Source organism: Sinocyclocheilus anshuiensis, unplaced genomic scaffold (assembly GCF_001515605.1).
Source record: "Sinocyclocheilus anshuiensis isolate Anshui unplaced genomic scaffold, SAMN03320099.WGS_v1.1 scaffold1355, whole genome shotgun sequence".
Taxonomy (NCBI): domain Eukaryota; kingdom Metazoa; phylum Chordata; class Actinopteri; order Cypriniformes; family Cyprinidae; genus Sinocyclocheilus; species Sinocyclocheilus anshuiensis.
The window spans coordinates 754278-768317 of NW_015540070.1; the positions used below are offsets into that span (position 1 = coordinate 754278).

The following is a 14040-nucleotide window of genomic DNA, read 5'->3' on the forward strand; positions in this document are numbered from 1 at the left end:
AAAGCCATTTAAAGCATGAAAAATGAGGTTCATAGTTTATGTAGCACCACTTGCATGAAAAAAAAAAAACAGGCCAGATGGTTCATCTGAACACTGTCTACATGTACCTTGTCCTGTTTCTGGTAGGTCTGTTTGATAAAAGACCGTGTAATCTCGTGAAGCTGCCGCAAGGCTGGAACCACCCACACCGTCTGAGGGTTAGTCTGCTGAGACGACTACAATACAAGCACAAAAACACAGATATAAACACCGAAACATCAACCATAACACACATGGTTCATTCATGGAATACGGTAAGCTCCATCTGGGCCAATGACGTATAAATATGTCCACAACTTTCATATGGTTTATTAACGTTTATACCATTTTCAAGAAAAGTTTATATTTAATGACTCTAAAAATGTCATGTGGTACAACCAAAGTAACAAAATAATAAACTTAAAATTAAAAACTAAATTTTTTTTCCAAAATCAAAACATTTACTAAATTATAAATGTACGTTTTTTAGGGGTCGCACCACATGACATTTTATAACCTGAACAAACATTGTCGTGTCATAAAATGGTCAAATTATCATATATTTTGAGAGACTTCTTGACCTTGAGTCATGAGGGTCTGGGGTCCACTCTATGATATCATTTTTTTTAAACATTGTTTTTTTTTTTCTCTGTATGTTGGTTGCACCATATGACTGTCTTCTTTTAATAAAGCCTTTTTCTTAATTTTGATATCAGGACAGTTGTATCTGCCTGACATTTTTGACTTTACATGCCCCCCAAAAATATCAGAATGAATTTGAATTCAGAAAGAGGCATATTTAAGTTATTATATGTGCAAACCGCATTATTTACTTGTAAATAAATTATAAATGTATTTTTAATGAATTATCAGGAAGAAGAAATTAGTATCACGTCATTGACCCATCAACAACCCAGGCATTGGTTAGAGTCTCTGATTTCCAAAAGTTTCAAATAGTCCAACAAAAGACTGAATCCAACAGTCAAAAAGTCATTAGTTTTTCCAATAGATATTTGGATGTGCAGATCAAACCCTCAGAAGTGCCCTTTGTAAATCACACATATCTTTACAGTTCGTCCCAGTGAATCAAGTGGCAATCATCAGTTTGCAAATCAAATTCTGTTCATGTGAGATTCAGGCTGAGTTATGATTGGTCAGTGTTGTGAACTAAAGGGGTGGGTCTTCTCTTACTTTAGCCACTGAGCTCGGTTTCTTCTTGCCCCAGGTGCCAGTAAGAAAAGAGACCTGTGTCTCGCTGGGAGACTTTGAATCCTCCTGTATTTGCATCTAAAGACATAAACTTTCAGTATTCAGTGAGCGCCACTAAGAGTTTATGCGGCAGACGCTGCACCCAAATCACATCAGAGGCTGAAGCGCAAAGATTGAGCAAAGTGAATGCCTGTGTGCATGTATGTGTGTGTGTGAGAGAGATGAGGCAAGCTGAAACTAGACTGCCAAAAATATACATCTAGCGCCAGAGACAGAACAACACCTTTATACTCCCAGAACAGCTCTTAATATAGACTGCTGCACAGATTCTAGCCTGAAAAAGAAGCCAGGAAGCTCAAAAATGTGTGTCATTGTGTTACTGTGTGAGTATTTGTGCATATTTTGTGTTTATTGTCCATAATCTTCTGAATATGGATCTTCAGGAAGGAGCACAAAGCAGATGGAGTAGTACAGGAGATGTGTGTAAGAGTGAGGGACCCTCACTCCAATTCAGACCACCAGAAGCAAGCCAGACAGTGACTTTCCATAACGACAGAACAACAAATAATAGTGACATCATAAAAAATGAATCATATTCATGTTGGTTATTTATCGATATCTGTTTATACACTACAGATGAAGTGAGCAACAGTCTTTGGAGATTGTGGTTTATGGGAATTATGATATCAGCTCACCTTCTTGATGTCCTCGATGCATTTGACGATATAGTTCTTCTTGATGGTTTCTTTGACGGCATATGCGTCGCTGAGGATGGTGAGGTGTTCTTCCAGGGCCTGCTGCACTAGAGTGGTAGGAAGGGTGGGGAGATGCGCCAACTCCCACAACACCTCCAACACCTGAAACAAAAGCCACAAAAAACACAGATACTGTGATTTTACATCAAAATAATTCACAAGTCTAGTGTCAAATTTTTTTTTGTCATGCTCTAAATCTCTCTCTCTCTCTCTATTTGAGATTTATAGCTCACAAAGGCTGCATTTATTTGATTAAAAATACAAAAATACTGTTTGAGTAAAAACAGTCATATTGTGCATATTATTACAATTTAAAATTATGTAATTTATTCCTGAGATGGCTTGAGTTGAGTTGAATTTTCAGCAGCCATCACTCCAGTCTTCAGTATCACATGATCCTTCAGAAATAATTATAATATGCTGATTTGCTGCTCAAGAGACATTTCTTATGACTATTAATGTTGAAAACAATTGTGCTGGTTAATATTTTTGTGATATGCTTTTGTTCAGGACTGAAAATGCAAAAATAGCCTATCAAATATAATTTATTCTAACAAGTGTAAAAGACTTAATTGTCACTTTTGACCAATTAAATGCATCATTAATAAAAGTATTTATTTCTTAAAAAAAAAAAAAAATTGTATTGAACCAAATCTTTTTAAAAGTATTGTAGGTGGTAGCATATTAAATGGTAAGTAGCACATTAAAATCTGCTGTCAAATATAGAAAATAATAACTTGAATAAAGTTTAACCAGACCACCTTCAATTGGCATGTAAAAGTAAAGGAATATATTAAGATTGTATAATTATGCAATATAAACATAAAAAATGTATTTATTTAATATTGTAATATATTACAATATTATTATATCATTAATCACTGTTCTAATATTAACTAATATAACAATGAGGTGGTTTGGGTTTGAAAAAAATAGTGTGAATTGAATGTTTAAATATTTAAATATTATATTAAGTATTTTAATATTCTAAATATGTTCATATATTTATACCCTGAGCAGTGTTTGTTTAAAGACTCATATACATTTTATGTTTATATCCCTCATGCATTTTTTTTTATACATTTTATGATTTAATGCAAAGAAATAATCTCTTAAGGTTAAATAGTTAATTGCAATCATTTTTCCCTCAATCATTCAACGACCGATATTTGAAAATCATCCAATTATTTCAGAAACAAAAAAAATCATTACAGTGCAAACTTTCACAAGCTTCAGCAGTTCTACATCAATCACTGGCTGTCACATTTCAGCATTGTTGCTTATTAGCAGCTAGACCGGTTCAAAGCCCAACTTTCAGTTCAGTTTTAACTGAGAGACAGAAATACACATACAGTTTCATATATACATATGAATGGCACATACCTTTCCTGTGGTTGCCTCAGAGCGAGCCTCCCTGCCGATCCGTCCAATCAGACTCAGAAGCTTCTGTCTCACGCGATCACTCTCCACCTCCCAGCTCTGAAAACACACAAGGCACAGTCAGAAACAGCTCATAAAGATGAAAGAGTCCAAAGGAAGACAGACAAGACCTTCTGTATGAGGACGAAGAGGTGGCTGAGCTGGTCAAAGTTGAACTTGACGGCAGCAGCGGCGATGATAGTGTGGATGTTCTCTATCACAGTGGAGGACTGACCAGCCTGGACATAAAATATGATGCATGTTAACATGTTGCACATGTATAACCAAACCATATAAACTAATTTAAATGGAATTTTTTACATACAGCCCATATAGCTACAACAAACTTTGTAACCTGTTGATGAAATCGCAATGTGATGCCGCCGTTTTAATGACGGACAAAATGCACATTTGCACACATTCGCTGGTCAAAAACCCCGTAACTGCATTTGAGTTTGACACAAAGCGACTGAGTGATCCTCGTCACCTAGGTAAAATATATTTCTAAACAATTTCTTTGATTTATGTTTGCTGATAACTATCCACCTTTTTCTTCAACGCTGAAGTAAGCCTATGGGCGAGACTTCCGGTTCATTAGCCGCTATAGGTAAATAACGAGAAGAATAACAACAATGCAGTAAACGGTAAAACTGTTTGCACTACAAACCAGTGTGTTCATAATTAAGATAATACACTAAAATAATATGGTAAGACACACCATTTTTTAATATCAAGCAGCAAAACAAACTGTTTTGTACAGCTCCACAGTATCAAGTTTTTGCCAGGTAGGCGGATACATGTTGGATATGCTCTATAGTGACGGTATGGCTATAGTTTTATAATCTCCTATTTTGTCTGGAATTGTGTTGGACATAATTATTTAAATTATATTTCAAAATAGTTTGGCAAAAATACTTGACTCATTGCTTTACCTTCCCCTCTTCTCAATGACATACATAAACATGTTATAATACAAATTAACTTGTAAAACCAAACAGAATAGCTAAAAAATTTTTTTATTGCACTCTGGTCTATATTATTATTATGGTTATTAATAGTGAATAAATCTAAAGCTTTTGAGACTATAATTTTGCGTTTGCCCTTTTTCAGTTTCAGCACATGCCCCTCAAAAGGTCTGTGCACGGTCCTGCTTCTTTCCTAATTTCTTCACTTGAAAGAGATATTTTGAATTTGGACTGCAGTAACATTACCCATTTAAACCGCTAGCTGTCAGCAATTCTTACTGCACTTTTAAGCTTGTATTTTGACGGAAACGGCAGTAGAGCTTTTATTTTGAAGGAAAACTCCAGCTTCAGTGAAAACAGGTTTACAAAAATGCATTTCACTACAAATCTAGTGAAATGCTGTAATCATCTGCCACGAAAATAAAGCATAACTGGTGGCCGTTGGATTCCCAAACACGCGCTAAACTCACAGCACATGCAATAAACGAGTTCACTGCATTCACTGAGAACTGAGCCGTTCTGAGGCGCGGAAAACACCGGATCACGAGCTGATCGTCTGAACAATGTGTGCGCATCACTTTGAAACGCGCAGCAAAAACAGACTTGATGAAGGGATTAAGCCATATTGTGCTTTCGGTTTTATTTTGTTTGACAGCATAATGGACCAAACCACAAATTTAAAGACCTTTTATGTTAGAATAAGAAGTTGAAATATTAGCGCTGTCAATCGATTCAAAAAAATTTACTAATTAATTGCACATTTATTCGCGATTAATCCCACCTAACAATAAAGTTTTTAAATATACTTTTATATTGCAATCATTTCACATTCAATCTTCAAATTAATGTACAAACAACATAAACAGTACATTTTTATATATTTGTTTAATGGCATCTTTTTTTATGACTGAAGGCCAGTATCACTGATACCAATATATGTCTCTATATAATTGTTTTTCCCCCCTAATATTTAACCATTGACTATAGCCATTCAACATTACAGTATAATTGAGAGATATCAATTTTAACATTTATTAGACTTTAAAAAATTACTTCTAATTTAAGTGAACTTAAAACAATCTTCACATAAACCCATTATAATCAACCATATTTACCTGTGCCCTTCAGCAGAAATATACAGAAATTGAATAAAGTTATCAAACACTAAATTCTAAATTAAATATAGATGAATCCTTGAAGCTATAAAAGTTATTGATTTTTTTTTATTTGATTAACAAACATAACAGCAGCCGGTTATTAGGTTATTTGGCTGCTATTTCTTTAAGAGCTGCCGCTGCTGAACGTGACGCAGATCTGACATGCATTGTATTTTCTCTCAAATCTCTTTACCTTTACTGACCCACTTCAGGTCTTAAAGTCTCTACTAATGAACTGACGAGTTGAATTGGGTGTGTTAGATGAGTGAGACTGAGACAGTGCTGGGCTGCTCCAGGACAGTTTTGAAAACCATTTCAGAGACAAGTTCTTAAATGTGACTCATAACATATTACATGCATGCACAGTTTTAAGGCAGCTTTAATCGCCTTTTTGGTATCTTCATGACTTAACTGACGACATTGCATGCATGTAGTTTCATTCGTGCTTTGAAATGATACAGGCTACAGTGCGCACCCGTGCCTATGTGTGTGCTATTGAAGAGCACGCGCTACGAGAACAGTACCGCTTCTGCGCTCGTTTGACTTGCGCCTGATGCTGAGGTGAAGTTGGAGAGCACATCTGAAACGTCTCTGGTTTGATGTGGTCTTAAAGACATTCTGCAACTAAATAAATGCACTTCTTGCCAAGAAAAAAAAGAGACAGAGGCAGCAGTTGTGAGTGGGGTGGTCAACCCTAGCTCTGCCCCCTGCGTTAATTATGTTAAATATTTTTAACGCGTTAAAACTGAAAAAATTAATAGTCTGCGTTAACGCGCTAATTTTTTTGACAGTGCTATTAAATATTTTTTCAAAACTACACTTTTTGCCTGGAAGACCTATTGTTTCATATCGTCATGTGACCACGATGATATCGAGACAGTTTTGCTATCGCGATACCACAGTATTGATAATACCGTTACATCCCTAATATATTAATTAGTTATGAAAAATAACGCAATTATATATATATACACACACACACACAAATAAATAAATATATATAAATAAATAAATATATATATATAGACATTGAGAGCCTTCTGTGCAGTATATTTCTTAGAAACAATGTCAGAAATTCATGCAGCTTAGAAGGAGCACTGATTTGAAGAATATCTTTAAAGACACCGCTCACCTGTATTTTCCATATTTTGGAGAGTTCATCCAATGAGAGCTTACTGCCCAACAGCTCAATGATTCCCTTTATTCTGTCACAGTACTGGGCCTGGTCAATGTTTCCTACATCACAGAGAGAGAGAGAGACAGAAAAAATATTTTATTTTATTTATTTATTATTATTTTATTTTTAATAAAAACAGGTTACACTTTATTTTAAGGTGTCCTTGTTACAGTGTAATTATACATTTAAATGGGTCATATGATGCGATTTCAATTTTTCCTTTCTCTTTGGAGTGTTACAAGCTCTTGGTGCAGACATTGAGAGCCTTCTGTGCAGTATATTTCTTAGAAACAATGTCAGAAATTCATGCAGCTTAGAAGGAGCACTGATTTGAAGAATATCTTTAAAGACACCGCTCACCTGTATTTTCCATATTTTGGAGAGTTCATCCAATGAGAGCTTACTGCCCAACAGCTCAATGATTCCCTTTATTCTGTCACAGTACTGGGCCTGGTCAATGTTTCCTACATCACAGAGAGAGAGAGAGACAGAAAAAATATTTTATTTTATTTATTTATTATTATTTTATTTTTAATAAAAACAGGTTACACTTTATTTTAAGGTGTCCTTGTTACAGTGTAATTATACATTTAAATTCTACATTTAAATTACTCAGTAATACTACTGAGTTACTTGCATGAAATTATGCATAATTTATTTTTATTACAATAGTAAGAACATGTAACGTGTAACAAGGACACCTTAAAATAAAGTGTTACCTAAAACCATTATTCTCATACAGCACTGGATGCAATAAAAAAATACTCCTAAAATAAGAGTCTAGCTCCATTATAAACCCACTAATGTAAAAACGTCAAAGTTTTCCATCCCTTGTAATCACATTTACTAAAATTTTAAATCAGACATGAAAAAAAAATTATATTTTTTTCCTTTATTACCCTCAACTTTAGAATTGGTACTTTTATAAACCGAAAGTTTAGCTTGATTTTTTTTTTTAATCTGTAAAATCTCAGCAACCCAATACTAAGACACCCTCCAAAAAAATCATTATGAACATTAAATACATCAAATAACATCATACATTTATTATACAGTTCAAATTCAAAACATGGTTTCTTTCATTACACAAAAAAGAACAAAGTCCATTTAGAAAAATAAGAGAGAGAGAGCACAAGTGAAAGACAAAGCTAGCAAAAAAGGCAAAGTGAAAGTAAAACAAAAAGAAAGCGAAAGGAAGAGTGCAAAGAGAAAGTAAACCAAACTAAGGTATTAAAGTGAAAGAGAGGAGCAAAAGAGAAAGTGAAGGGGGAAAAGAGAAAGTGTCAAGAGAAATGCAAACAGAACAAAGAGAGAAGAGACAATGAGTCGAATAAAGACAATTGAATAAAGAGATGACACAAATGAGTGGGTGAGGTGAAAAGGCTTCAAGCACAAAGCAACAGTTTGAGCTTCTGGCTTCTGAACACTTTAACACATAGATGATTCGCTCAGTGTGAAAGTGTGAGCGTCCATATACACAAGACACATTTATGTACTGCCTTTGGTTTCCAATCCAAAAATATTAATAGATTTGTCATAGTTTTTGTCATTCAAACGGGCATTTATTTAGTCATCATCTGGTTTTCGTCGGTGAAAAACTTTTGTGGATGAAAATTGTGACAAACATTATTTGTTCATAAAATTAACATTGATTCTAAGCATGCGTTGTTGTTTTGTCGACTGCTGCTTTAAATGCACAATGCTAAATTATGTCTAGGGCTGAGTGATAAATTATTATCGTGATCAATTTTTTCATATCAGTCAATATTGATAATCATCATTTATTTCTTTCAAGTTTAAAGGCAGATTTTTTTTCCTAAGTGAAATTTGAAGAAACCAGACTGTTAATTGTGGTTTTAAGCTACTCTTTATAGTCAGAACATGACAAACACTTCACGCTTTTGAATTCTTTGCACTTTTCCAGTCATTTTTCCTTAACAAAATAAATATCTTAATAGAAAAATGCATTTTTTAGCTTCTGCATGTTCTAACGAGTAATATTGTTTCAAACGCATATCTTCAGCGCAGTTGAGCAGTGCAGGCTGCAATATTAATAATATAACTTTTTTGGTCTCTTAGAAAAAAAGGACATTTGACAGTAGCTTGAGTTAGGATGCAGAGGTAAATTTATGTTCATTATCAAAAACAGCAACTCTATAAAAGATATTCTGTTTTTTGTATTATTTCCCATGTATGGCCTGTTGGTAAACCTATATGAAAGCAAATGACTAACTGTTAAACTGAATCAGGGACTGTCTTACCTTCCAAAGCTATTGACAGTACTGAGTTTTCTACCAGCCAGTCCAGGAGTCTGTCTGTGTCAATGGCGTTCTTCACAGTCTTGGAAACTGTGCTTTCCTCAATGAGTTTCGTGACCTATCAGAGCACAAAGCCGTCAACATGAGGGAAGAACTCAGGCGTTAACTTTAAGCTCCAGAGCACTAATATGAGGAAAAGAATTTGAACCTCTTTGAGGGAGTTCATCTTGGCACTGAAGTGGGGCGTCTTGAGCATTCGAAGAAGGATGTCCAGCCGAAGGTCATCCACGACGTTCACCAGCTCCCGCTGGAAACGCATGCAGAGGAGCTTAATGGCCGACAAGAGCTCTGGAATACTCACCAAACGCTTTAGAGAGAAAGAGACATGCATAAAAACAACCAGGGTGAGTTAAAGTCTCTCAAACATGACAGAAATTTAAAACAGAATGACATTTTAATCATTTAAAACATGGTACTTAATCCAGATGAAAAACGCAGAACCTATGCAAATAAACAACACTACATTTTGTAAATAATTTTCACTCTGAGGATGATGTAATAATCATGAATAATCATAAACAAACACTGAATGTACTTTTTTATTTATGAGGGTACAAAATGGTTTGTAATATGTGTGAAAAACATGTTTTAAAACAGGTTTGCTATTTTATATTAAAACATAAAAATTTAAAATACTTCCATTAAATATATTTCAACATTTAAACTAAATACAAATGACATCTCTAAAGTTATGAAACTCTAACACTACGTCACCAAAATGCATGCAGGTGCCTTACCTTGTCTTTCAGGTCTTTCTCCTCCAGGTTCTGCACATATGTTATCATCTTATGGATGACTGGGTCCAGCATGGGCTACAAAATACAACAAAACCAACCACTTTAAGCTGAAGGTCACATTGCAGAATGCCCTTGAAATTTCTCTGGTAACCACTGTTAAAAAACATGTTGATTCAAATGTATTCTTTATGAGTCAATAGCACATATCAAAGCTATGTCCTTTACCAGGTACATCTGATTATATAAACAAAATATCTAAGGTTCAACTACATGTAACAGGAAAGTATTGAATAATGCACTGTCAGCTGGTCATAAGACCAAAGTAAACCCAGACAGGGTGATCAAGAGCCCATAGTTAAGCAGATGTTAACACGCTACTTTCCAAATAAGTAGATAAATAGACACGAAATGTTTATTTGTTGATTTGATGATTTATAAAGTGAAAATAATGTAATCTATCTGTCTGTCTATCTATCTCTCATACCAGACTAGACATATTTGTGAGAGGGTAGTTTTTAAAAAATGTATGTCTTCTTGAACACCTAGCTTATCTAAATTTGACTAGTTCATCTAGACAAAAATAAATACAAAATGATAAACTTGTCAACCTAATTAGCGACTTGAACACATAACTTCAAACCAATCAGAATCAAGTATTCCAGGGTAACAAAACGTGAACAGATGAACCGCGGAAACACTCACCTGCACCAGGCTGGAGTTGAGGTACTCTGCACACACACCGAGCGGCTGAACCAGAGCGGATACACACTGAGGAAACACACATACACACATGTACATTCTACTATGAATGTTACCTCGAAAACAAACTTGTATAAAAAAAATACACAATTTTTCCCAGCTAAAAACAAAATGTTTCTCTAAGCTGGAGACAAGACACAGCAACAAAGAGTACGCAAACTCTTAAAGGAAAAGTTTGACAAAAAAAAATAAAATTCTGTCATCATTACTCACCATCATGTTGTTTCAAACCTGTATGACTAACTTTCGGGAGTGGATCAACTGCCATTGTATGGAAAAGAGCCATGAGAAGATTCTTTAAAATTTCAGCATACAGGTTTGGAAAGACATGAGGGTCAGAGCATGAGCAAATGATGACAGATTTTTCATTTTTAGGTAAACTGTTCCTTTAATGACACCACAGAGGCACCCGATTAAAGAGTGAAAAACAAAATCAGGGATTTTTATACAACATTTACACAACATTGATGCCAGCACTGATGAATCACTCCTCTGTTCAGCATCAAATGACTTCTCATCCATTGGAGAGAGTGAATGAATTAGTCCAGTCAGTGGAGGAGGGGAGACAGCATCCATCTCTTGTTTTCTCGCTTTAATTGACTCTTACCCTCACAACAAATTAAATGGTTACTGTAGCAGGAAATCCCTTTATGTTTGAGATTAAAACATAGCTGGCGATGAACCAGCAGAGTTTCCTTTACGTGGCCAAAGCAGGTTGTATGTGTCCCTGAAAAGAATTCCTCCCCCTACGCTCGCCTCCAACTTCCTGTTCCTGTGTTAAGGCCATTAATATGCAAATCCTAAATCAAAGCATCTTTTCCCTGTCACCAGCTCTATCTCTCAGCCCTGGCACCCAGATCATGCTAATGCACACCTTCAAAAGAAAAGCGGGCGGAACCAAAAACAAGGCGGCTTCACAGCTCCAAGACAAGGGGGAGCATTTACACGCTCGTACTAAAGAAGGAGCGGACACCTCGTCTGTTAAAAATAATGAAGCCGTCAAACATTCGAAGAATCTGTCTGTCTTTTTTTTTTTTTAGACATTTCTGAGATAGAGATTAGACAAAATAAGAGATTAGAGGAGGAGATTAGATATTTCTGAGATTGAGATTAGACAAAACAAGAGATTAGAGGAGATTAGACATTTCTGTTTTTTTTTTGGTCTTCTTAAACAAACATTAACAACAATGGTAGAAAATTTTAAACCAAAACAAAAAATCTAAGCCAAAAAACAAAACAAAACAAAAAAGCTAAGCCAAGCAAAACAAACAAACAAACAAAAAAACTAAACAAAAATCACCAAAAACAAAACAAAAAAATCTAAGCAAAACAAACAAACAAAAAACTAAACAAAACTTACCAAAACAAAAACCAAACCAAACAAAAACATGACATGACAGACAAATGTTTGACAAAAAAAAACATTTTTTTTTTACTAGATTATCTAGATGAAAAAAAAAAAAATCTAGATAAATCTAGATAAACTTGTGTATCTAATGAATTGATTCACTGACTCACAATCAACTTGTGTCGGTTGTTTGACAATTTATTGATCATCCCATCTCTCTCTACCTTCTATGTGTTTATCTATCCATTTGTCTGACCCTATAAAACATTAGTTGGTGTTCGAGAGCTGTGGTTTAATTTTTTGCCATTATCCCACTAATTCAATTTTTTTTCTTTTTCAGACAACCACATTACATCAAAGGGCTAGATGAGAAATAGAGTTTAAAAACAAATTCTGTTCGTGCATATCTTAATAACTGGCCTGAATGTTCTTTTTTTCCCCAGCCATATGAATGTGGCATCTCATGTTCTCTCTCATCCCCCTGCTCTAGTCTCTTTCTCACTGTCTGCTGTGAGTAGGATGCTCTCTGTGATGGTGATAAACATCCTGAGCTCTTTAGCACACATGCTATAATAGAATCTGCCCTCGTTCAACTCACTCTCTCTCTCTCAGCATCTCACACATACTGCCTCTCTTCATCCAGACACCACTACTTCACTCTCTTGCTCTGATGGATTATCCATGAATTATCCATTAATTTCTCTGCAATTCCATTATTATGCTTACAGGTCCCTCAACCCAAAGATAGCCTGTCCATAGCCTGTCCTGCTCGTATCTAAGATAGCTAAACTTGTAGCCTGTACCGAGTGTGCAACCAACCAAAATCTCTTTTGCATTTAAGGTGTGGTATAAGGTTATTATTTTGCTAAGAAATCATTTGAGAAAATAACAGAACATTGGCAGAGTTTAGATTTACATCTACAATAAAAAAGCCACATCTGTGTTTACACAGAAATCACAATTACGGGAAACAATTTTTTAGCTCAGTAATTTCTGCCGCTTGATTCTAAACTGAATATAATTCTGTCGCATTCATTGTAAATTGTAAAATCAAGTCACTTCACAAGGGATGCACCAAAATTTGGCCTGACACAGATAAGCCAATAATTAGAATTATTATAATAATATCAACAGTAACTCTCCCATATTTATTGGCCTTGGGCATATGCCATAAATAAAAATTACAATTCTACTCTACATCAGTAACATTCAAAGACGTCCAGAGTGCACATTCTTACCCCAATCTCTATCTCTTCCTGGTTGAGCTTGCACTGAATTGCTGTGAAGCCTCCCATCTCTCCAAACTGCAGATATAAGCCAGAAACATATTCAGAGTCATTGAACACCACATACATTTGTCTAATATAATATAACATAATATAATATAATTCCTTCCATCAGTGTGTGTTACTTAAGTTCTTACCCGATTCACTAAGTCTACCAGCCAGCCGTGAGGTTCCTGGTCCAATTAGAACACAGAACATAAATTTCATGCAATGTAGAATTTTTTTTCTTTTATGCAAGATGTTTCTTTGCAAGTTAAATAATTTTATCTTATGAGAATATACTAAACATTGTGGTGTAAAAACATGAATGAGTCCTTATTTCTATGCAGTTAAAGGGGTCATATCAGGGTTGCCAGGTTTTCACAAGAAAACCCGCCCAATCACTACTCAAAACTAGCCCAATCGCATTTCGAGGGGGTCCCCAGTTAAAAATCGTTCCGGGGGGGGGCAAAATACACGTTTTTTGGTGGCGTTCCCCTGCTAAAATTCACATTCCAGGGGATAAATATCATGTTATTGGAGTCGCTTCAACCCGCGGCAACAGTGTTAAAGTAGCCCAATTCCGCGGGAAAACCGCGGACTTGGCAACACTGGGTCATATGACGTTGCTAAAAAGAACATTATTTTGTGTATTTGGTGTAATGCAATGTGTTTACATGGTTTAAGGTTCAAAAAACACAAAACAATTACTTTCAACATACCATACAATATTGTTGCTCCTCTCTGCACCGCCTTTCTGAAACGCGTCGATTTTTACAAAGCTCATCGTTCTGAAAAACGCAGTGTGCTCTGATTGGCCAGCTATCCAGTACGTTGTGATTGGCCGAATACCTCAAGCGTGTGACGGAAATGTCACTCCCCTTTCCTTATTTGGAAACACACAGCACCTCCA

The 14040-nt window shown here is 35.3% G+C and overlaps 1 protein-coding gene across 1 annotated transcript in view; it reads right to left on the reverse strand.

Annotated features, from left to right (window-relative positions):
• LOC107687191 (ubiquitin carboxyl-terminal hydrolase 24-like) overlaps positions 1-14040 on the reverse strand; it is a 79997-nt gene that overhangs the window by 27946 nt on the left and 38011 nt on the right. Inside the window, exons 7-18 of the mRNA XM_016484423.1 lie at positions 13286-13321; positions 13101-13166; positions 10458-10523; positions 9756-9830; positions 9167-9325; positions 8962-9076; positions 7061-7164; positions 3533-3640; positions 3366-3461; positions 1923-2084; positions 1210-1305; positions 108-215 (exon numbers count right to left, since the gene is read on the reverse strand). Of these exons, the coding sequence (XP_016339909.1) occupies positions 108-215; positions 1210-1305; positions 1923-2084; positions 3366-3461; positions 3533-3640; positions 7061-7164; positions 8962-9076; positions 9167-9325; positions 9756-9830; positions 10458-10523; positions 13101-13166; positions 13286-13321 (1191 nt within the window). The remainder of the gene's footprint in view (positions 1-107; positions 216-1209; positions 1306-1922; positions 2085-3365; positions 3462-3532; positions 3641-7060; positions 7165-8961; positions 9077-9166; positions 9326-9755; positions 9831-10457; positions 10524-13100; positions 13167-13285; positions 13322-14040) is intronic.